Consider the following 22,566-nt stretch of genomic DNA (forward strand, 5'->3'; position numbering starts at 1 on the left):
ATAGGGGAGAAAGAAAGCAGAGGGCTCAGAATATAGTGTTGCAGTCATAGCTAGGGTGCAGAGAAAGTTCAACTAAATATGAGGTAGAGCCATTCAAAACTCTGATGGCTCCAGGGAAGAGGCTGTTCTTGAGTTGGTTGGTGCGCGATCTCAGACTTTTGTATCATTTTCCCGATGGAAGATGATGGAAGAGAATATGTCCGGGGTGCATGGGGTCCTTGATTATGCTGGCTGCTTTTCTGAGGCAGCAGGAAGGTGACAGCAATGCTCAATTTCTTTGCCTCTGGGCATTTCCAGGGATCAACAGGGGACCTGTATAGCATCTCTCATTCCACATGCAACACACTGCTGCAATAAAGGAAGTCACCAATGCTCTTTATAGAAAGGTCCAGCATTTTGTCGGGTTTGCTCTGCATGAAGACAGACTGGGTGGGATTCTCCAGACCCGTGTGCCCCAAGACCATAAATTCCTGCCTGAGCTCAACGAACATTTTACTGATCTGCTGAATTTTCTGTCTCATCCGCCACAATTCCCATGGTGGGCAAAACGGGAGAATTTCGGCCAATGTCTTTGCAACCACCTCAGGCTTCCCAAGAATGCAGTATACAATAGACTGCACCCATGTGGCTAGGTGGGCACAATGGCAACAGCCCTTAATATTTATAAACTGAAAGTGCTACCATTCCATTAACATGTGTGACCATCGCAAGCGCATGCTGCATGTGTGCATGGCACCCAGGCAGTTCCCAAGACTCCAACATCCTGAGTCACTTCCAGATACCTGGGATTTTAAAGGGACTAGAACATCCACAGGGATGGCAGGATTAGTTAAAATATATAAAAGGAATCACAAGTACTCAATTTTTTAACAAAGATTTTAACATGTTTAAGTTTTATTTCTAATATGATCACTAGCTATTGCCTTCTGCTGAAGAAATCTAAACATACATTTGGATATTATTCCAATACATTGATATAACCAATTTTTACACAATTTAATTTTTGTATTATCTTTCAGAAAGCCTCACTGTTGCTGACAGAACAAAGTATTCACCTTGAAAATCTATAGCTTGCCACATTTGAGAATTTGAAATCAAAGATGGGAAGCAAATTGGTTCAAGTAAAAGAAACTTAGCATGAGTGGCAAGGTTGCCCCTCCATCACAAACACATTGGAAAAGGAGAAGGAACTAAATTTTCCTTGCTTGACAATGTATAAATAAATCATTAGCCAGGACATGATCTTAGTTGAGAATTCCAGGATGGCTTTGTAAGAGCAGAACTCTGCACACTTCAATCAGACCTTCAACTTTGGGAACCATCTGTCGGGATTCAGTATAATGTTGGTGGAGGTTCTTCTAGTCTCTGAAAGCATACTTACGGGAGCTCAGACGATGGGGCTCAGGTCATGACTGAGACTTGGATCCTTGAAGAGCCTGGCCCAATTTTAAAAACATACCTCTAAGTGGGGGGTCAACTTGTATTGGTTGTAAAAATGTGGATCCCTCATCTACTCAAAATGAAACCTATTAGTTTGTAAATAAAAATGATTGACATGGTATAGAGCATCAAAAAATGTAATTGGGGAATTATTTAATTCATGAATCACTGTATTCAAACAGGTTATGCTTTTTAGTCAAATTAGTTGAAATCCAATCCCTTGGGAACATTGGGAAACTGTGTGGCATCCTGCCGACCCCATTGTGTACTGCCTATGATTGTAGCAAGTGAAAAAGCAGAGATTCGAGGGAGTGCAGAGGAGACCAATAAGGCTGATCCAAGTATCAAAGTGATGAATTTCGAGGAAACATACAAGCAGATCCTCAACTGAAAACAGATGTCTTGGGACCATTTTATCATGGCGTGTGAAACACTTGCAATAGGATATAGAAAATGAACACTTTCAATATGCCTCAGCAGCAGACAAAGAGAGCTCGAGTTCGAGGTTTTCGAAAGGAAAATTTAGGACACACTTCAGGAAGTTTTACTTTCCACAGAGAGTGAGCAACAGCTAGTTGAGGCCAGGATATAGGATTAATTAAAGAAACAATAAGAAGGGACAATTTGGTTTTAATATTTCCAAAAGAATACTAAGTAAACTAAACAGTCATGAATTTATACTCAAGATATTTTCTTTGCGTACAGCACCAAGACCACTCCAACATGATTGTTCCCAATGAGGCAGGGCGTGAGACTTTACTGTGTCTAGTTTCTAAACAAAGAAACAAAGAACATTACAGCACAGGAACAGGCCTTTCGGCCCTTCAAGCCTGCACCAACCATGCTTCCCGACTGAACTAAAGCCCCCTACACTTCTGGGGACCATGTCCCTCTATTCCCATCCTATTCATGTATTTGTCCAGATGCCCCTTAAAATTCACTATCATATCTGCTTCCACTATCTCCCCCGGCAGCTAAGTGATGCAAAAAGTTCAGGGTTGATCAGAAATCCCTATTACTGTCTCCAAACAATGGATAGAATCCACTTGTGGTCTTTGGAATACAGTAGAATAATCATTCTATAAGATATTGATTTATATTGTAAACAAGAGAATTTTAAAAGTAATTCTGACAGGTGGAAAACAAAATAAAGAAGCCAGCATAATATTTGTAGAACTATAGACAACCTTGCTAGTACAGAAAATAATATTGTTGATCAGAATAATTGTAAGTAGGTTGCCTGACAAACGGAAATTCTTGTCATTCTCTGGATGATCTTTCCACAGCTTGTGGTTTATTTATTTGCGTATCTGCCTGAAAATGAACCAGAAAAAAAAAATTCAAACCAAAATCAAGTAAAGTTGTCAATGAAACATACTTAAAGAGTAAGAAGATGCTTCCAGTTTTCCATGTGACTAAACAATACATTTATTGACTGACTGTAAATTTGATTAGTTCGAATAGTTTAAATATAAAAGCAAAAACAGTAACTGGCATTTTTATAGCAGCTTCAATGTAACAAAACTTCCCAAGAAGCATTATTAAACAAAATTTGACATCATGTCACCAAGGCGATTTACATAAAAGTTTGGTCAGAGAGATAGGTTGTAAATGTCTTAATGGATGAGAAAGAAGTAATGGTATAGAGGGGTAGGGAGGGAATTCCAGAACATAGGGCCAGGCAGCTGAAGGCACAGCCACCAACACATGAAGTGATTAAAATTACACGTGGCCACAATATGAAGGAGCACAGATATTGCAAGCAGATCAAAAGGCTAGAAAAACTTACAGAGATAGGGGCGTCCAATGCCAAACAGGGATTTAAAAATAAGGATAAGTGTTTCAAAAATGGTATGTGATGGGAACCAGTGTGGACAGGAAACACAGGATTAATAGATGAATGGAATGCTGTAGGTTAGAAAATGGGCACCAGAAGTTTGGATGAGCTCAGATCTACAGAAAATGCAAGGTGGGAGGCCAGCCACGAGAACATTGGAATAGTTGCGTCTAAACTGACCATCTGCTGCTAAAGTGGCTTGACTTTACTAGCATATTAAAACTAATACACTAAACTGCAGGTACATCATATGTGATATCTATCATATACCACAGTTTACTTCCAATTCCATCAATTCAAACATTAAGGCCCAGATCTTCCAGTCTCCAGATGGTCAGGTTCGATGTACCTTTGAAGATGCACAACTGCATAACTCAGAGGCCCCAACACATAATGATTCTGTTGAAATTACCCAGAAAGTTTAAACTCACAGTGGGTATTCTCCTGTTTCCCGGGGCTCTCTGAAAAGGTCTCCAAATCCGAGTTACAGTTGGAGACATTAGACAGGTTCCAATATCATGATGATAGAATAAAAATACCAGATTGTGCACGGAAGTATTGAACTTTAAAAATACTTTTTTTAAATTTTGGTTTTTAAAAGTGGATATACTGTCAAAGATGGCTGAGAATGTATATTCAGTCACTGGCTGAATTGCTGCATGACTAGGGGAGAGACAATAGAACCACAACCTGTTTCCAGACATGGACCGATGCATCAAGAGCCTAAAAGCCAGACAGAAAATAATTGCCATCTTCTGTGGAGATAATTATCTCCACCAGAATGAGATCCTGTGAGTAATATCCCAGATCTGTTTATGGATTTTGCCTTCCAGGAATATACAAAGATTGTGATAAAAGCTAGCTGCAAATCTTGATCAGATTTGGACTAGAGTGGGTGTGGCACAGAAGCAGAAAGCCAACCAGCAGTAGACACCCTTGCAAAAGGTTTTAGTTGGTACCTGTATCTCTAATTGCTGAAGTCAGCCAAATCAGCAAAATCACAGCCAAAAATGAGACAGGGAAGATTCTCAGTTGAAATGCATAACATTGGATTATCAAAACCAACTGTTCACCTGCTGAAGTTAGCGCTACTGAAATACCATCTACTCTTCATGGACAAGCTCTACAACTGACTCCTCTATTTCTTTTTTTGCTGACGTAGTTTGGACTCAATTCTTATTTCCAATCTGTGTGAATGTATATGCTTGTGTTTTATCATATTTCTAGCATTTAGTAGTGAATAAACTCACACTTGCTTTAATTCAGGAAAGCCTGGTTAAATTAGTTGCTTTTAAAACAAACCTGAAACTAGGAAAAGTTATCTGCGAAGGCATGGAATTTTTTTTTGTAAATTAATCTTGTTGTGACCAACCGAGGGGGTTGAATTGAAAAAAAGAACCACTTCACCCCTCTTCACCTGGGAGCACAACAATTTGAGGTATTCCAGACAAAAGGTAACAAATTGAGGGATCTTGTCCGCCCTCACAAATTTGTGGAACCTCACCTGGGGTTACTTACTTACTGGATAGTTAACAAGGAAATATTAGACAGGAAAAAAACCCATGGTGGAATTTTCCACATTTGCCGGGGCAGATTCCCCTGCAGTAAGCCATTCAAACATTATTGACTTTGGAGGGACTGAAAGATTTCATTGGCTGGAGGGGATGGAAAATTCTTGCCATAGTCTAACTACTGGGTAACTGTACAACTGATGCCCCCACCCCCGCCACCCCCAATCATTCACCCCCATCCCCTTCTCTCCCCTTGACCCCCTCACACTCCCATTAATCACCCCACATCCTCCAACTCCCACATACATCCTGACCCTGACCCCCAGACACCCAAACCCCCGACCTGACTAGCCCCAACCACCTGACTACCCCGACGCCACTGGCAAGACCTGATTAGCCTTCACCAGCTAACTGCCCCAACCTTTTTGACATCTCCCAGCCTAGATCCTCATTCACCACCTACCACCCATAACTGCTTATCACCCTATTCACCATGTCCATCTACAACTCTACCCACCTGCCATCCAATCACCCACCAAACACTGTACCTTTTCACCTACTTGCCAGCCTACTCTCCTGTTATCCAACCTCCTCATCCACTTGCCATCTTTCAATAGCTTTTCAAGGAAGCTTTGGAACATTCAGGCTGGAATTCTCCAATTTTGTTCGCCCTGCCCCCGTTGCCAAATCTCCATTCAGTGCAGTAGGATCGGAGTAACCCAGCCACGGGCGAGGTTGGAGAAATCCGGCCTTAATCTCTTTATTTAGCAGAATATGGAATATGGCAACTAGTGTTGTGAAAAGGGAGCGTGGCTTGTATTCCACTGATGCACCAGTTCTACAACTAAACAGCCCCATTTCAGATCACTCCACATTTTTGGAGAAGTTGGGATCAGAAATCCCAGCCAGAAATGCAGGAGCATAACGGCAATCCAGTCCTCAGAGGATTTGGGACTTCAAGAAGACATCAACCTGAAATGTTAATTTTGTTTCTCTTTCCCACAGGTGCTGCCAGACCCTTTTGAGTATTTCAAAATATTCTGTTTTAATTTCACATTTCCAGCAACTGGGGTACTAGCTCTTGAATTCAAAAATCTAACTGTACTCTGTCCATCCATTGTATTCTACCATAGGGTGAGTCCTAATCCAAGTCAGGTGACTACCATAGGGTGAGTCCTAATCCAAGTCAGGTGACTAGCATAGGGTGAGTCCTAATCCAAGTCAGGTGTCTGGGGTCAGGGTCACCTACTGCAGTAACTGAGGTGTCTTCTTGTTGCCTTTCTCAAAGCTTTTCACTGGTGTTGGCAAATGGGATTAGGTGGGTGGTCGGGTGTTTCTCGCATTTCGGTGCAATCTCAATGGGCCTCTTCTGCACTGTATGATTCTCTGATTTTAGCGTGCAGTTCATCAGGTCCTGGTGACTTGTCTGCCTTTAACCATTTGACTTTCTCCAATACTCCATTGTTTGTGATTGGGACTTTTGTAAGTCTACCATGTTATATACATGGGTGGCACGGTGGCACAAGTGGTTAGCACTGCTGCCTCACAGCGCCAGGGATCTGGGTTCGATTCCCAGGCTTGGATCACTGTCTGTGTGGAGTTTGCACGTTCACCCTGTGTCTGTGTGGGTTTCCTCCGGGTGCTCTGGTTTCCTCTCACAGTCTGAAAGATGTGCTGGTTAGGTGCATTGACCCGAACAGGCGCCAGAGTGTGGCGACTAGTGGAATTTCACAGTAACTTCATTGCACTGTTAACGTAAGCCTTGTTTGTGACTAATAAATAAACTTTAACTTTACTTTAACTTTTTGTTTGAAATCAGCCCATCTGATATCTTCTGGATATCTGCAATGTCTTCCACGGTGAAGACTGATGGAAAAAATTTATTTTACATATCCGCCATTTCATTGTTTGCTGTTATCAATTCACCAGCCTTGTTCAGTAGAGGTCCCACATTTATCTTAGCCACGCACTTCCTATTTACATACCCATAGAAACTCTTACTGTTTGTTTTAATGCTGCATGCAGGTTTTCTCTCAAAATTCATTTTCACCCCGCTCATCAGTTTTTGAGTATTTTGCTGTTGGATTCTAAAAACTTCCCAGTCCTCTGGTCTACCACTATCCCTTGCCACTTTGTATATCCTGCTTTTCAGTTTGACATTATTCTCAACCTCCTTTGTTAACCATGGATTTCACCTCTTTTTCTTGGAATCTCTCTTTTTGATTGGGATAAACTCCTGCTGAGCATTTTCAGAGAACCACAGAAACAGACACTGCAGAAGAGGCCATCGAGTATGTGCAGATACGTGAGAACCACCTAACCTACCTATCTAATCCCATTTACCAGCACTTGGCCCATAGCCTTGAATGTTATGACATGCTAAGTGCTAATCCAAGTACTTTTTAAAGAATTTCAGGCAACCCACCTTTACCACCCTCCCAGGCAGCGCATCCCAGGCTGTCACCAGCACCTGGATGAAAAAGTTTTTCCTCATATCTCCCCTAAACCTCCTGTCCCTCACCTTGAATTTGTGGTATCTCATGACTGATCCTTCAGCTAAGATAGCTGCTCCTTATCCACTTTTTCCATGCTCCCTCATAATCTTGTACACCTCGACTAGGTCACCCCTCAGTCTTCTCTGCTCCAACAAAAACAATCTAAGCCTATCCAACCTCTCTTCATAACTTAAATGTTCCATCCCAGGCAGCATCCTGATGAATCTTCTCTGCACCTCCTCCAGTGCAATCATATTCTTCCTACAATGTGACAACCAGAATTGCACACAATACTCCAGCTGTGGCCTCACCAAAGTTCTATACACTCCAACATGACCTCCCTTTTGTAATCTATGCTTCCACTGATAAAGACAAGTGTCCCATATGTTTTCTTCACCACTCCACTAACATGCTTTCCTGCCTTCAGAGATCTGCGGATAAACACGCCAAGGTCCCTTTGTTCCTCAGAACTTTCTAGTGTCATGCCGTTGGTTGAATACTTCCTTGTCAAATTACTTCTTCCAAAGTGTATCACCTCACACTTTTCAGGGTTAAATTCCATCTGCTACTTATCTGCCCATTTGACCATTCCATCTTTATCTTCTTGTAGCCCAAGGCACTCAATCTTACTGTTAACCACCCAGCAGGACCAGCTGTTTGAATATCTGCTACTGCTCATTTACTGGCCTGTATCTTAGCTTGTTTACCCAGTTCAGGTTCGACAACTCCTCCCTTATACCATTATATTTGCCCATATTTAAATTGTCGGCATTGGCTATGGACCTATGGCATTCACCCTCAAATTGTATCTGGAATTCTATCATATTGTGGTTACTATCCCCTACGAGATCCTTAACCACAAGATCCCTCATTAATCCTTCTTCATTACACAAAGCCAAATCTAAAGTAGCCTGTTCCCGGGTAGGTCCCACAACGTACTGCTCGAAAAAGCAATCGCTGATGCACTCCACAAATTATTTTTCTATGCTACCCTGACCGGTTTGGTTTGTCCGATCAATATGCAGCTTAAAATCTCCCATGATAATTGCAGCTCCCTTCAAATATGCTCTTGATATTTCCCCATTTATGCTCTGACTTCTTGAGAGGTTACTGTCTATAGACTACTACCACCCTTGTCTTCCTTCCCCTGCTATTCATCATTTCAACTCAAACCAATTCTAAAGCACCATCCACTGCCTTTATATCACAACTTAGCATTGCTCTGAAACCTTCCTTGATTAACAACGCTACCCCACCTCCTTTCACCTTTGACCAATCGAGAAAACGCTGGAAAATCTTAGCAGGTCTGGCAGCATCTGTAAGGAGAGAAAAGAGCTGACGTTTCGAGTCCAGATGACCCTTTGTCAAAGCTAAAAGGCATAGAAAGTGGGAGATATTTATACTGCAGGGGGAGGGAATGAAAGATGAGTCATAGCCACAGAAACCAGGGGAAAAGACTGCTAATAGCTGTCCACAGAGAGAACAAAGGGTGTAAATGGCCAAACGGCAGAGAAGCTGTAAACTGTGACAGATGAAGATGTTGGGGGAGGGGGGTGAAATTGGACAGAGGTAAAATGAGGAAAAGGGGAAGCAGGGGGGAGAAAAGATAAGGGAAGGGGGATGAAGTAGGGGGAAAGAGTAAGGGGGGGAGAAAAATGAAGAAAGACAATAAAGAAATAAAAGGTAGAGAACAGCAAAAAATTAAATAAAATAGAATGAAAACAAAGGGGGCCGAGGTGGGATAGACCAAATCATCTGAAGTTGTTGAATTTGATGTTGAGACTGGAAGGCTGTAAAGTGACTAGTCGGAAGATGAGATGCTGTTCCTCCAGTTTACGTTGGGCTTCACTGGAACATTGCAGCAGGCCAAGGACAGACATGTGGGTATGGGAGCAGGATCGTGTGTTAAAATGACAAGCAACCGGAAGATCAGGGTCTTGATTGCGCACAGACCGAAGGTGCTCAGCAAAGCGATCACCCAGTCTATGCTTGGTCTCCCTGATGTAGAGGAGACCACATTGGGAGCAGCGAATGCAATATACGAAATTGAAAGAGGTGCAAGTGAAACACTGTTAAACCTGGAATGAGTGTTTTGGACCTTGGATGGTAAGAAGAGAAGAGGTAAAGGGGCAGGTGTAACACCTTCTGCGATTGCATGGGAAGGTGCCGTGAGTGACGGGAGAGGTGTTGGGTATAGTGGAGGAGTGGACTAGGTTATCCCGGAGGGAATGGTCTCTGCAGAATGCTGACAGAGGGAGTGAAGGGAAGATGCATTTGGTGGTGGCATCACGCTGGAGTTGGCGGAAATGGCAGAGGATTATGCTTTGCATGCAGAGGCTGGTGGGGTGAAATGTGAGAACAAAGGGGACTCGATCCTCGTTCGGGGAGGGGATGAGGGTCAAGGCACGGGAGATGGACCGCACGCTGTTGAGGGCCCTGTCGACAACTGTAGATGGGAACCCACGGTTGAGGAAAAAGGAGCACATATTAGAAGCACCACTTTGGAAAGTGGCATCATTGGAACAAATGCGAAGGAGGCGAAGGAGCTGAGAGAAAGGGATGAGGGTTTCTATGGCTATGGCTCATCCTTCATTCCCTCCCCCTGCAGTTTAAATATATCCCACTTTCTATGCCTTTTAGCTTTGACAAAGGGTCATCTGGACTCGAAACGTCAGCTCTTTTCTCTCCTTACAGATGCTGCCAGACCTGCTGAGATTTACCAGCATTTTCTCTTTTGGTTTCAGATTCCAGCATCTGCAGTAATTTGTTTTTATCCTTTCCCTTTGGTCTGTTCTTTCGGAATATTGTATACCCTGGAATCTTGAGCACCCAGCCCTCGTCACCTTGCAATAACTTTTCTGTAATAGCTCATACATCATTCTCATATGTTGCAATCTGTGCTATCAATTCTATGATATCTAAACCTCTATGATTCTATTGGGCCAAACATGGGCAAATGGGACTAACTTAGTGGTACAAATTCAGTGGCATGGACAAGTTGGGCTGAAGGGCCTGTTTCCATGCTGTAAACCTCTATGACTCTATAACTCATCTACCTTGTTGCAAATGCTTCTTGCATTCGGATAAAGAACATTTAGCTTTGATTTTTTTACAGTTGTTACTCTTGATTTGCTTTGTGTTGGATATTTTTGTTTATATTTCCTGCCCTGGCCTGTCACACTATGACTGTCATGTTCCCCCTCACTATCCTGTGCCACTGCTCCCTCATATAATACTGATGTTTTAAACCTTCCTTTCTTGGAACTCTCCCCCTTCCTAGTTAGGGCTCTTGAATTAGTCCTTGGTGTAATATAATATTCATATGATCTGTCCCTACTTGTAGTTTTTTATTGACACTCAGACTGATCACTATTCTGCACTCCTATCTTTAACTTTGACTTCCCAATTTTCCAAGCAACTAAAAATTCACCCCAACTCTTTAGTTTAAAGCACTCTCAATTTCCCTAGTTATACGGTCTACAGGAACACTGGTCCTAGCATAGTTGAGATGCAGGTGGTCCCAAAAGTAAAGCCCCAACTTTCCCCAATACAGATGCCAATGACCCACGAACCAAAACCCATTTCTCCCACACCAGTCTTTGAGCCACGTATTCATCTCTATAATTTTAGGTACCTTTTGCCAATTTGCACGTGGCTCAAGTAATAATCCAGAGATTATAACTTTGGAGGTTCTGTTCTTTAATTTAGTGCCTAACTCCTCAAACTGCCTACATAGAACCTCTCTCCTCGTTTTACCCATGTCATTGGTGCCTACATGGACCACCACCACTGGATCCTTCCCCTCCCACTGCATATTCCTCTTCAGCCCAGAGCAGGTGTCCCAAACCCTGGCACCCGGCAGGCAACACAGCCTTCGAGACTCTGTATCCTGGCTACAGTGTCTATTCCCCTGACTATACTATCCCCATCTACAACTACAATACACAGACTAATTACTTTCTGACAGAAAAAAATTCCCATAATCTCAATCTTAAATGAGAAATTCCTATTTTTTAAACTTCGTCCCCTTGTTCAAGACTCCCTCACAGAAAGAAGAATCCTGCTGGTCTCCATTCCATCAAGACCCCTCAGGATCTAATCTGTTTCAATAACATCACCTTCCATTCTTCTAAACTCCAATGGATACAGGCACAAACTGCTCAACATTACCTCAAAAATAACACCTTTAACCTAACAAATCAGTCAAGTGAACCTTCTCCAAACAGATTCTAATAAAGTTATATCCTTTTTAAATAAGGAAACTAAAACTGTATTCCAGACACAGGGCGGGATTTTCCGACTGCCCTTGCCCCAAGTCCGAAAATTCCCGCCCAAGGTCAACGGACCTTTGTATGGTCCGCCCCCGCCCGCTACGATTCGTGTGATGGGCAGGACAGGAAAATTCTGCCGCCCACATTCTTTACCATTGTAGCATTGTAGCTTTTATACTCGATTCCCCTTGCAATGAACACCAACATTCAATTTGCCTCCATAATCACCTCAAGGGAACACCTGTAAGTCAGGACAAAGTTACAGCAAGGTTCTGAAGGGATAAGTTTGATTGATACTGTTTCATTCTTGTCATAGCCGACTATACCATTTGACAGTTTATTTGGATGGCACAGTGGTTAGCACTTTGGCCTCACAGCTCCAGGGACCCGGGTTCAATTCCAACCTCAGGTGACTGTCTGTGTGGAGTTTTCACATTCTCCCTGTGTTTGCATGGATTTCCTTCGGGTGCTCCAGTTTCCTTCCACAGTCCAGAGATGTGTGGGTTAGGTGGATTGGCCATGCTAAAATTGCCCCTTAGTGTCAGGGGGACTAGCAAGGTAAATACATGGTTTACAGGGATAGGGCCTGGGTGGGATTGTGGTCGGTACAGGGTTGATTGGCCAAATGGCCTCCTTCTCTACTGTAGGGATTCTAAGATTGTATAAAGGCAACAAAACAAACCGTTCATAGAGTACACAGGGGAGAAATAAAGGAGGGTACAGAATGTAGTGTTACAGTCATAGCTAGGTGTACAGAAAGATTAACTTAACATAGAACAGTACAGCACAGAACAGGCCCTTCGGACCACGATGTTGTGCCGAGCTTTATCTGAAACCAAGATCAAGCTATCCCACTCCCTATCATCCTGGTGTGCTCCATGTGCCTATCCAATAACCAATTAAATGTTCCTAAAGTGTCTGACTCCACTATCACTGCAGGCAGTCCATTCCACACCCTAACCACTCTCTGCGTAAAGAACCTACCTCTGACATCCTTCCTATATCTCCCACCACGAGCCCTATAGTTATGCCCCCTTGTAATAGCTCCATCCACCCGAGGAAATAGTCTTTGAACGTTCACTCTATCTATCCCCTTCATCATTTTATAAACCTCTATTAAGTCTCCCCTCAGCCTCCTCCGCTTCAGAGAGAACAGCCCTAGCTCCCTCAATCTTTCCTCATAAGACCTACCCTCCAAACCAGGAAGCATCCTGGTAAATCTCCTCTGCACTCTTTCCAGCGCTTCCACATCCTTCTTATAGTGAGGTGACCAGAACTGCACATAATATTCCAAATGTGGTCTCACCAAGGTCCTGTACAGTTGCAGCATAACCCCACGGCTCTTAAACTCCAACCCCCTGTTAATAAAAGCTAACAGACTATAGGCCTTCTTCACAGCTCTATCCACTTGAATGGCAACCTTTAGAGATCTGTGGATATGGACCCCAAGATCTCTCTGTTCCTCCACAGTCTTCAGAACCCTACCTTTGACCCTGTAATCCACATTTAAATTAGTCCTACCAAAATGAATCACCTCACATTTATCAGGGTTAAACTCCATTTGCCATTTTTCAGCCCAGCTTTGCATCCTATCTATGTCTCTTTGCAGCCTACAACACCCCTCCACCTCATCCACTACTCCACCAATCTTGGTGTCATCAGCAAATTTACTGATCCACCTTTCAGCCCCCTCCTCTAAGTCATTAATAAAAATCACAAAGAGCAGAGGACCAAGCACTGATCCCTGTGGCACTCCGCTAGCAACCTGCCTCCAATCCGAAAATTTTTCATCCACCACCACCCTCTGTCTTCGATCAGACAGCCAGTTACCTATCCAATCGGCCAACATAAGGTACCTCGAACAGTTTCCCTGAACAAATTTGTCTTCATCATGAAAATGCTGGATCAACATGAAAGGGTCTGAATGCTTACAAAAAGTAGACCAAACCCTCCATGGAACGCAATGGGTAATATTCTTTTGTGGCAGGGATGGTGCAAGGGTCTGCAGAGGGTAGCAGACAACAGTTGGAGAATGGAGACATACGCCGGAATTCTACCACACTGCCCACCATGGAATCGGAGCGGGTGAGGGGGAAACAATGAGAAGATCCATTGGACTCGGGCGGGAGTTTCCAGTCTCAGGTTGAGCGAGGCTGTAAAGTCCCCCCAATAGGATTGATGAGTGCACTGGGCATTTTTCTAAAATTTGAGCCCCAGGCGTACTTTCTGTCTTGCAATTAAAATGATGGAATGGAATACATGAGTGAGCAGATTTTATAGGATCTATAAAGGTCTATGTTGAAGCGCTGAATGGGATAATGTCCTTTGTGCCCCTGTGCATTTGTGTGTGTGCCTATATCTACTTCTCTTTGTCTCTGTCAGTATTCTTGCATACTATCTTGTCACTGAACAGATCTAAAAAATCTTGCTGTTAGTTCCTGCAATTTGACAAATTTTAGTTTTTTTAAAATTACTAATTCACATAGGTGTCACTGGCAAGGCCAGTAATTATTGCCAATCCCTAATTGCCTTGTGAATGTGATGGTGAGTCTACTGTATTCCCATAGTGCAGCTAGATAAGGATAATGATGAAGGAAGAGTAATATATTTCCAAGTCAGGATGGTGTGCAACATGGAAGGGAACTTAGACATGATGGTGTTCTCATGCACTTGCTGCCCTTGTCCTTCTCCGTGATAGGGCTTTTGGGTTTGAGAGATGGTGTTTAAGAAGTGTTTATGAGATGCTGAAGTACATCTTGTAGATGGTTCACACTACAGTCACATAGCGCTGATGATTGAGGGAGTAAATTTCTGAATTTAAAAGACTGTATTCTCTTACTTAAACTTGCAGATATGGCTGACTGGTACATCTGATACTTTTTCATCCTCTCCACAATAGATTGATGAACACTGGTAAGATTCAGATTGATATTTTGAGTGCCAATAGCTCTATAAATAAAAATAAATCTTTTATTAGTGCAAACATTTAAGATCAGAAACCCAGAGAATAACAAACAATAATTGTAACAACTAAACTTGTGCTGATATTGACCAACAAATCATCACTTAAATGCAAAAATCCAGGGATTTTCACCTATTCCTGCACTCCCAGTGACAATACATTCAGTGGAATCCAGGTTTGTTGCTGTTTCAGCTCAATTTAGAGTTTTCCATGCAGTTGATGTTTCAGTTCAGTCCTTCTATACTGCAGTCATTATCGCCCCGCTCGCCATGGGAATCGGAGCAGACGAGTGGCGGACCATGGAAAGGTCGACTGATGGCGGGCAGAACTTTAGGCCAAAGCGGCCAGAAAATCCCATCCAATGTATTTTTTATTAATGTTATTATATTGTTGTTTACAGTCTGGACTCACTTTTCTGCATGTAACTGAATAGGTGGAGAAGGAACAGGATCTGGCGGCCTGAAGTCTGATATTACTGGGAGGTTTTATGGTTGAATTATTTCTCAGTTTCTGGACAGAAAGATCCCATAACAACATGTTTTAGCATGGCTCCGAGACTGGGTTCTGTGATTCTGTCTTTGTGACCTTCTAAGTGAAGTTTATTTTTGTTTGCTCCAAAACCATGGAATCATTGAATCCCTGCAGTACACAAAGAGGCCATTTGGCTCATCAAGTAATGATTGGGGCGGCACGGTAGCACAGTGGTTAGCACTGCTGCTTCACAGCTCCAGGGACCTGGGTTCGATTCCCGGCTTGGGTCACTGTCTGTGTGGAGTTTGCACATTCTCCTCGTGTCTGCGTGGGTTTCCTCCGGGTGCTCCGGTTTCCTCCCACAGTCCAAAGATGTGCGGGTTAGGTTGATTGGCCATGCTAAAATTGCCACTTAGTGTCCTGAGATGAGTAGATTAGTGGGTAAAATATGTAGGGATATGGGGGTAGGGCCTGGGTGGGATTGTGGTCGGTGCAGACTCGATGGGCCGATTGGCCTCTTTCTGTACTGTAGGGTTTCTATGATTTCTATGAAGCCTGAACCCACCCAGACCCTATCTGTGTAACCCTATGTATTTATCCTGCTAATTCTGCTTGATACTAAGGGGCAATTGAGTAGAGCCAATCAACCTAACCCGCACGCACATCTTTGAACTGTGGGAGGAAACTGGAGCACCTGGAGGAAACCCATGTTTCCGTGGAGAATGTGGAAACTCCACACAGACAGTTACGTGAGGCTGGATTTGAACCCGGGTCCCTGGTATTGTGAGGCAGCAGTGCTATCCACTGTGCCACCATGCCAACTCAATCCGTATGTACTGAGTAAGCACATTAAATCTCAAAGTTTATCTACTTTAAACTAAATGTTTTGGTCCCTAACCAGATCCCGCCCCCACATCCCCGGGTCTGATCAAGGATTGTAAAGAATGACTGTTAGTCAGAAATTTAAGAAATTGCTGAAGATAGAGCCAAATGTTGCCACAAGCCACTGCCACTATTTAACAAAGTAAAAATTTCAACATCTATGTCCTAACAACAAAAAGCAGGGTCAATCAAATCCAGCCAATTACCTCCCCATCAGTCTATTCTCAAACATCAACATTATCAAATAAACTTAGTCACAAATACCCTGCTCACAAATACTCAGCTTGGGTTCTGCCATGCACACTTGGCTCCAGATCTCACAACAGTTCTGATCCAAACATGTACAAAATAACAGAATTCTGGAGGTGAGGTGGGAATTGATTTGATTTATTATTGTCACATGTATCAGTGCACAGTGAAAAGTATTGTTTCTTGCGCTCAATACAGACAAAGCATACCATCCATAAAGGAGAGAGTGCAGAATGTAGTGTTACAGTCATAGCTAGGATGTAGAGAAAGATCAACTTAATGCAAGGTAGGTCCATTCAAAAGATTGATGGCGACAGGGAAGAAGCTGTTTTTGAGTCGGTTGGTACGTATCCTCTGAATTTTGTATTGTTTTCCCGATGGAAGAAGTTGGAAGAGAGTATGTCCGGGGTGCGTGGGGTCCTTTATTATGCTGGCTGCTTTTCCGAGGCAGTGAGAAGTGTAGACAGTGTCAATGGATCGGAGGTTTGTTTGAGTGATGGACTGGGCTTCGTTCACAACGCTTTGCAGTTTATCGTGGTCTTGGACAGAGCAGGAGCCATACCAAGCTGTGATACAACCAGAAAGAATGCTTTCTATGGTGCATCCGTAGAAGTTTGTCAGAGTTATAGCAAACATCTGTATTGGGACCTCTGCTGTTTGTGATTTATATAAACGTCTGGAAGAAGGTGTAACTGGGGTGATCAGTAAGTTTGCGGACGACACGAAAATGGCTGGACTTGCAGATAGTGAGGAACATTGTCAGAGGCTACAGAAGGATATAGATAGGCTGGAAATTTGGGCAAAGAAATGGCAGATGGAGTTCAATCCTGATAAATGCGAAGTGATGCATTTTGGTAGAACTAACGTAGGGGGGAGCTATACGATAAATGGCAGAACCATAAAGGGTGTAGATACGCAGAGGGGCCTGGGTGTGCAAGTCCACAGATCCTTGAAGGTGATGTCACAGGTGGAGAAGGTAGTGAATAAGGCATATGGCATGCTTGCCTTTATAGGACGGGGCATAGAGTATAAAAGTTGGGGTGTGATGTTGCGGTTGTATAGAACGTTGGTTCGGCCACATTTGGAATACTGCGCCCAGTTCTGGTCGCCACACTACCAGAAGGACGTGGAGGCTTTGGAGAGAGTGCAGAGGAGGTTTACCAGGATGTTGCCTGGTATGGAAGGGCTTAGTTATGAGGAGAGATTGGGTAAACTGGGGTTGTTCTCACTGGAAAGACGGAGGATGAGGGGTGACCTAATAGAGGTGTATAAAATTATGAAAGGCATAGATAGGGTGAACGGTGGGAAGCTTTTTCCCAGGTCGGTGGTGACGTTCACGAGGGGTAATAGGTTCAAGGTGAGGGGGGGGAGATTTAACACGGATATCAGAAGGACGTATTTTACACAGAGGGTGGTGGGGGCCTGGAATGCCCTGCCGGGCAAGGTGGTGGAGGCGGACACACTGGGAACGTTTACGACTTATCTAGATAGCCACATGAATGGAGTGGGAATGGAGGGATACAAAAGAATGGTCTAGTTTGGACCAGGGAGCGGCGCGGGCTTGGAGGGCCGAAGGGCCTGTTCCTGTGCTGTTTGTTCTTTGTTCTATGCCAAATTTCCTTAGTCTCCTGAGAAAGTGGGCTTTCTTAACTATAGTGTCTGCATAGAGGGTCCAGAACAGGTTGTTGGTGATCTGGACACCCAAAAACCTGAAGCTCTCGACCATTTTTACTTCGTCCCCATTGACGTAGACAGGGGCATGCCCTCCATTACGCTTCCTGAAGTCGATGACTATCTCCTTCATTCTGTTGACATTGAGGGAGAGCTTATTGTTGTCGCAACAGTTCACCAGATTCTCTGTCTCTTTCCTGTACTGTGTCTCGTCATTGTTTGAGATCCGACCCGCATGATCAGCAAACTTGAAAATCGATTTGGAGGGCAATTTGGCCACAGAGTCATAGGTGTATAAGGAGTATAGTAAGTGGCTGAGGACATAGCCTTCTGGGCCACCGGTGTTGAGGATGATGGTGGAGGAGGTGTTGTTGCCTATCCTTACTGATTGTGGTCTATGGGTTAGGAAGTCCAGGATCCAGGCAGTCTGGGAGACTGGAATTGACTTGTGCCATGACTAACCTTTCGAAGCACTTCATAATGATGCATGTCAGAGCCACTGGATAATAGTCATTAAGGTACGCTGCCTGGGTTTTCTTTGGTACCTAGATGATGGTCGTCTTCTTGAAGCAGGTAGGGACTTCAGATTGGTGTAAAGAGAGGTTGAAGATGTCTGCGAATACCCCCGCCAGCTGGTCCTCACAGGACCTGAGTGCTCGTCCAGGTGCCCCATTTGGGCCAGTTGCTTTCTGTGGGATGACCTTTCCTCTGATGTCGGCAATGGTGACCCCAGATAGAGGTTCATTCAAGGCTTCCGGGATGGACAGCATGCTCTTGCTGACCTCTTGTTCCAAACGGGCATTGAATGTGTTGAGCTCATCGGGGAGGGGTGCATTGGAGCCAGCGATTTTACTTGCCTTCATCTTGTAGCCTGTTATGTCTTGCAGACCTTGCCATTGTCGGCGGGAGTTCGTGTGGCTAGCCTGGGATTCTAGCTTGGTTCGGTACTGTCTTTTAGTGAGTACCCTTGACAGCAAGGTTGCATTTCTCTGAGTGGGGCATCCAAGACCTTCAAAGAAATAGCTGACCAACTAAATATATACTTTAGGTCTGTCTTCACAAAGTAAGATATAAATAGTGTACTAGAAATGTTGGGGAGCAAAGATTTTTTTTGAGAGGAAGGAATTGAAGGAAATCAGCACGAGAAGAGAAATTGTATTGGGGAAATTGGTGGGATTGAAGGCTGATAAATCCCTAATTCCTGATAATCTTCATCCCAGAGTGTTTAAGGAAGTGGCCCAAGAAATAGTGGCAGTCATCTTCCAAAATTCTGTAGACTTTGGAACAGTTCCTATAGATTGGAAGGTAGCTAATATAACCCCACTATTTAAAAAGAGGGGTAGAGAGAAAAGTCAGTTTGACGTCAGTAGTGGGGAAAATTCTGGAATCCATTATTAAAGACTTAATAATAGTGCACTTGGAAAATAGGGGCAGGATTGGACAGTCAGCATGGATTTATGAAAGGAAAATCATCCTTGACAAATCTACTGGAATTCTTTGAGGATGTACCTAGTAGAGTTGAAGTGGATGTTGCCAGTGGATGTTGTTAATTTGGACTTTAAAGGCTTTTGACAGAATCCTACATAAGAGATCAGCGTGTAAAATTAAAGTTCAAGGGATATTACATGGCCCGAGATACGGCCCCCACCGACTCCCGCCTCCCAGACTGAACATGAACGCCCCCTCCCCCACCAATCGCAGACCAACCGTCCTCCCCCCCATTGATCGCTGCAGAGTGGCAGCGAGGCCCCCTCCCTCCCTCCCTCCCCCCCACCAATCCCTGCAGAGTGGCAGCAGGCCCCCTCTCCCTCCTTCCCCCCACCGCTCCCTGCAGAGTGGCAGCGGCCCCACTCATAGAAATCATAGAAATCATAGAAAGACTCCCTCCATTAGCCCCTCCCCCATTAGCCCCGACCCCACTGGCCCTGCCCCTATTAACCCCAGCCCCCACTGGCCCCACTCCCACTGCTCCCCATTAGCCCTCACCCCCCACAGGCCTCTTCCTCATTAGCCCCACCCCCTGGCACTGCCGAGTGGGCATTGCCCAGGTGCCAGACTGGCATTGCCCAGGTGCCAGACTGGCATTGTCCAGGTGCCAGACTGGCATTGTCCAGGTGCCAGACTGGCATTGTCCAGGTGGGACTGTCAATCTGGCACTGCCCAAGGGGCACCTCACCCCCTTGCTCTTGGCCTCCCTGCGGAGGCCTCAATGGCCTCCGGTTCCACCGGCGAGACCAAGTCGACTGCTCCCCATTCATGGGGTGCAAGGCTATTCCTCGCCGGCGAGAACCTTTCCCGGTGAGGTCATAAAGGGGGCCGAGCCCGGACGATTGATGGCCGGGCTCGCTAATCGGATGTAAAACAGCATTAAAATAAATTTACATGCGTTAACCTGCCTCTCGCCCATTTCCAGCGAGAGGCTGACCGCGCCAGAAATCCGGCGCTCATAAAATGGCGCCGGTCGTGAAAACCGGTGCTAATCATCCGAAGCACTTTGCGCCCCACTTTACCACTGCGTCGGTACCAATACGATGGTAAAATTGTCCCCAGAATCTGCAGAGGGGTATAGATAGGTTAAATGAGTGGGCAAAAACTTGGCAGGTAGAATATAACGTAAGTTAAATGTGAAGTTATGCACATTGGTTGGAAAAATAAAAGAGCTGAATATTATTTAAATGGAGAAAGACTGCAGAAGTCTGCAACCCAGAGAGATTTGGGGGTTATGTGCTTTTGTGTTTAGTCGCTATCCCTCTTTGTTTCTATAATACAAGATCAGCTGAGACTGATATCAACCTGCAATCTGGTTTTCTCAGCATTGATGTGGAGATGCCGGCGTTGGACTGGGGTAAACACAGTAAGAAGTTTCACAACTTTAACCTGGTGTTGTGAGTCTTCTTACTGTGTTTCTCAGCATTAACACAGATGTGGTTGTACAGATCTGAGGCTGGAAATTCTGGAGAGAGTAACCCACTTCCTGACTCTGCAAAGTCAGTCTATCATTTACAAAGCACAGGTCAGGAATGTGAATGAACATTTTCCACATGCTGACAATTCAAGCAAAATCAAAAAAGCTCAGTACCATCCAGGACAAAGCAGCCTGCTTGATTGACAAACCATCTACCATATTAAACAATTTCCTCTGCAAACAGTGCACAGTAGTTGTACAAGATTAACTTCAGCAACACACTTCTGATCTTCCAATTACTTTAAAAGTATGGTTTTTAGTTGTTGACTTCTCAATGAAAGGAAATAACTCTTTCCTATCCCATCTATCTTGATCCTTCAAACTTTTATTCATTCAATATTTTTTGGTTTGGTTTCAATTTTCTGAAATGTGAGTTGCTATCCCCTCACATTGTCGATCAGGAGTCAAAATGATGTAGGGTATCAGCCATCTGTACCTAGGGACTAGCTGGAGCTGTATAATTCTCTTACCTGTTTCCTTTCCTATCAATTGATAGATTGTTCATTGATGCTCGGGTAGCTTGGTACCTTTGTGCGATTGTTCTAAAATTATAGAAATAATGAATATTCTTATTTAGGATAAAAATGTACAATTTCACATAATATAGCAATTAATGATTTAGCAATTAATTGAATAAACTGTAGAAATGTTTAATAAATTGTTATAGAGACAATACAGGAATGATCTGTTATCTGATGGGGCTAAGTAAAATGAAAAAATCATCATTTTTAAAATGAATTGCAACTGAGTACTGTTCGTTCTGGGCTCAAATTAAAATTAACACAATAGTAATCAAAAATGTAGAAAAGTGTTGGTCACAATGTTCACATTGATATTAAAATGTGAGCAACTAAATAAATTAATATTCCCAAATTTAAAAGAGGCCAATAAGGTAGTGCATTTATTTCTTTCCTTTATAATGAACTCCAGAAGTTTATTCACCATCGAGTAAGCACTTACTTTTATTATTTTTTCATGGGATGTGGGAGTTGTTGGCTAGGTCAGCGTCTATTGCCTTATCAGTCACTATTTTTGAACAGAGCCTTCTAGCCTTATAACACTAATCCATCTTACAAAAGACATCTGATAAATGTGTTAGGTCCTTTAGATATCAGCTTCCCAAACACCTTTAGTATTCTGATAGGTAAACAATATAGTAAATGACTTCTAAACCTTTGCTTTATTCTAAACCAGCTTCCTTTTCAATTATTTCTCTTTAGCTATAGCTCTATCACATCTCTTCAGTGCCTTCTGTAAAATCTTTATTGTTTATTTCTTGATCGGGGTGGGCATCACTAGCTAGGCCAGAATTTACTGACTGCCCCTAATTGACCTTCAGAAGGTAGTAGTGAGTTAGTTTCTTGAACTGCTGCAGACAATGTGGTATAGGTATAAGGAATTAGGGGGAAGGAATTAAACTCACTCAAATCCAAGAGAGAAGAAAACGTCAATGGCTGCGCCTGCCTCGCTAGAGTTGGGAGTAGAACCATGAAGAGAAACGGATGACAAGGCTGCTTCAAACAGAGAATGAACCCCAGAGAGCCTTCACTCGGTGGTGCCTCACTAGACCCATGGTCTACAGATTGCGGCTAATATACCTGCTGAATGTTCAAGAACCAGTGTCATTGAAGACTACACATGTCCAGGGAATTGGTTGGTCACATCAGCCACCACCTGCACATTTGGCACCATAGGAACTTGGGGGCATCCACTGCCAGTGTCGCTGAAAGTTACAGAAGCGCTCAATTTCTATGCCAGAGGTTCGTTCCAGGGCTCCACAAGTGACAAGTAGATAAATGTGAGGTGATGCAT

At 43.7% G+C, this 22,566-nt stretch overlaps 1 protein-coding gene across 2 annotated transcripts in view; it reads right to left on the minus strand.

The window, feature by feature from the left end:
• Positions 1-868: 868 nt before the first annotated feature.
• Positions 869-22,566, minus strand: part of LOC144506648 (E3 ubiquitin/ISG15 ligase TRIM25-like) — an 86,727-nt gene continuing 65,029 nt past the window's right edge. For both annotated transcript variants that reach the window (XM_078233041.1, XM_078233042.1), the window contains 3 exons: positions 21,225-21,296; positions 14,394-14,503; positions 869-2,754 (listed from right to left, as the gene is read on the minus strand). In XM_078233041.1, coding sequence (XP_078089167.1) covers positions 2,735-2,754; positions 14,394-14,503; positions 21,225-21,296 — 202 coding nt within the window. In that variant the 3' untranslated portion in view covers positions 869-2,734. The remainder of the gene's footprint in view (positions 2,755-14,393; positions 14,504-21,224; positions 21,297-22,566) is intronic.

Source organism: Mustelus asterias, chromosome 17 (assembly GCF_964213995.1).
Source record: "Mustelus asterias chromosome 17, sMusAst1.hap1.1, whole genome shotgun sequence".
Lineage (NCBI taxonomy): Eukaryota > Metazoa > Chordata > Chondrichthyes > Carcharhiniformes > Triakidae > Mustelus > Mustelus asterias.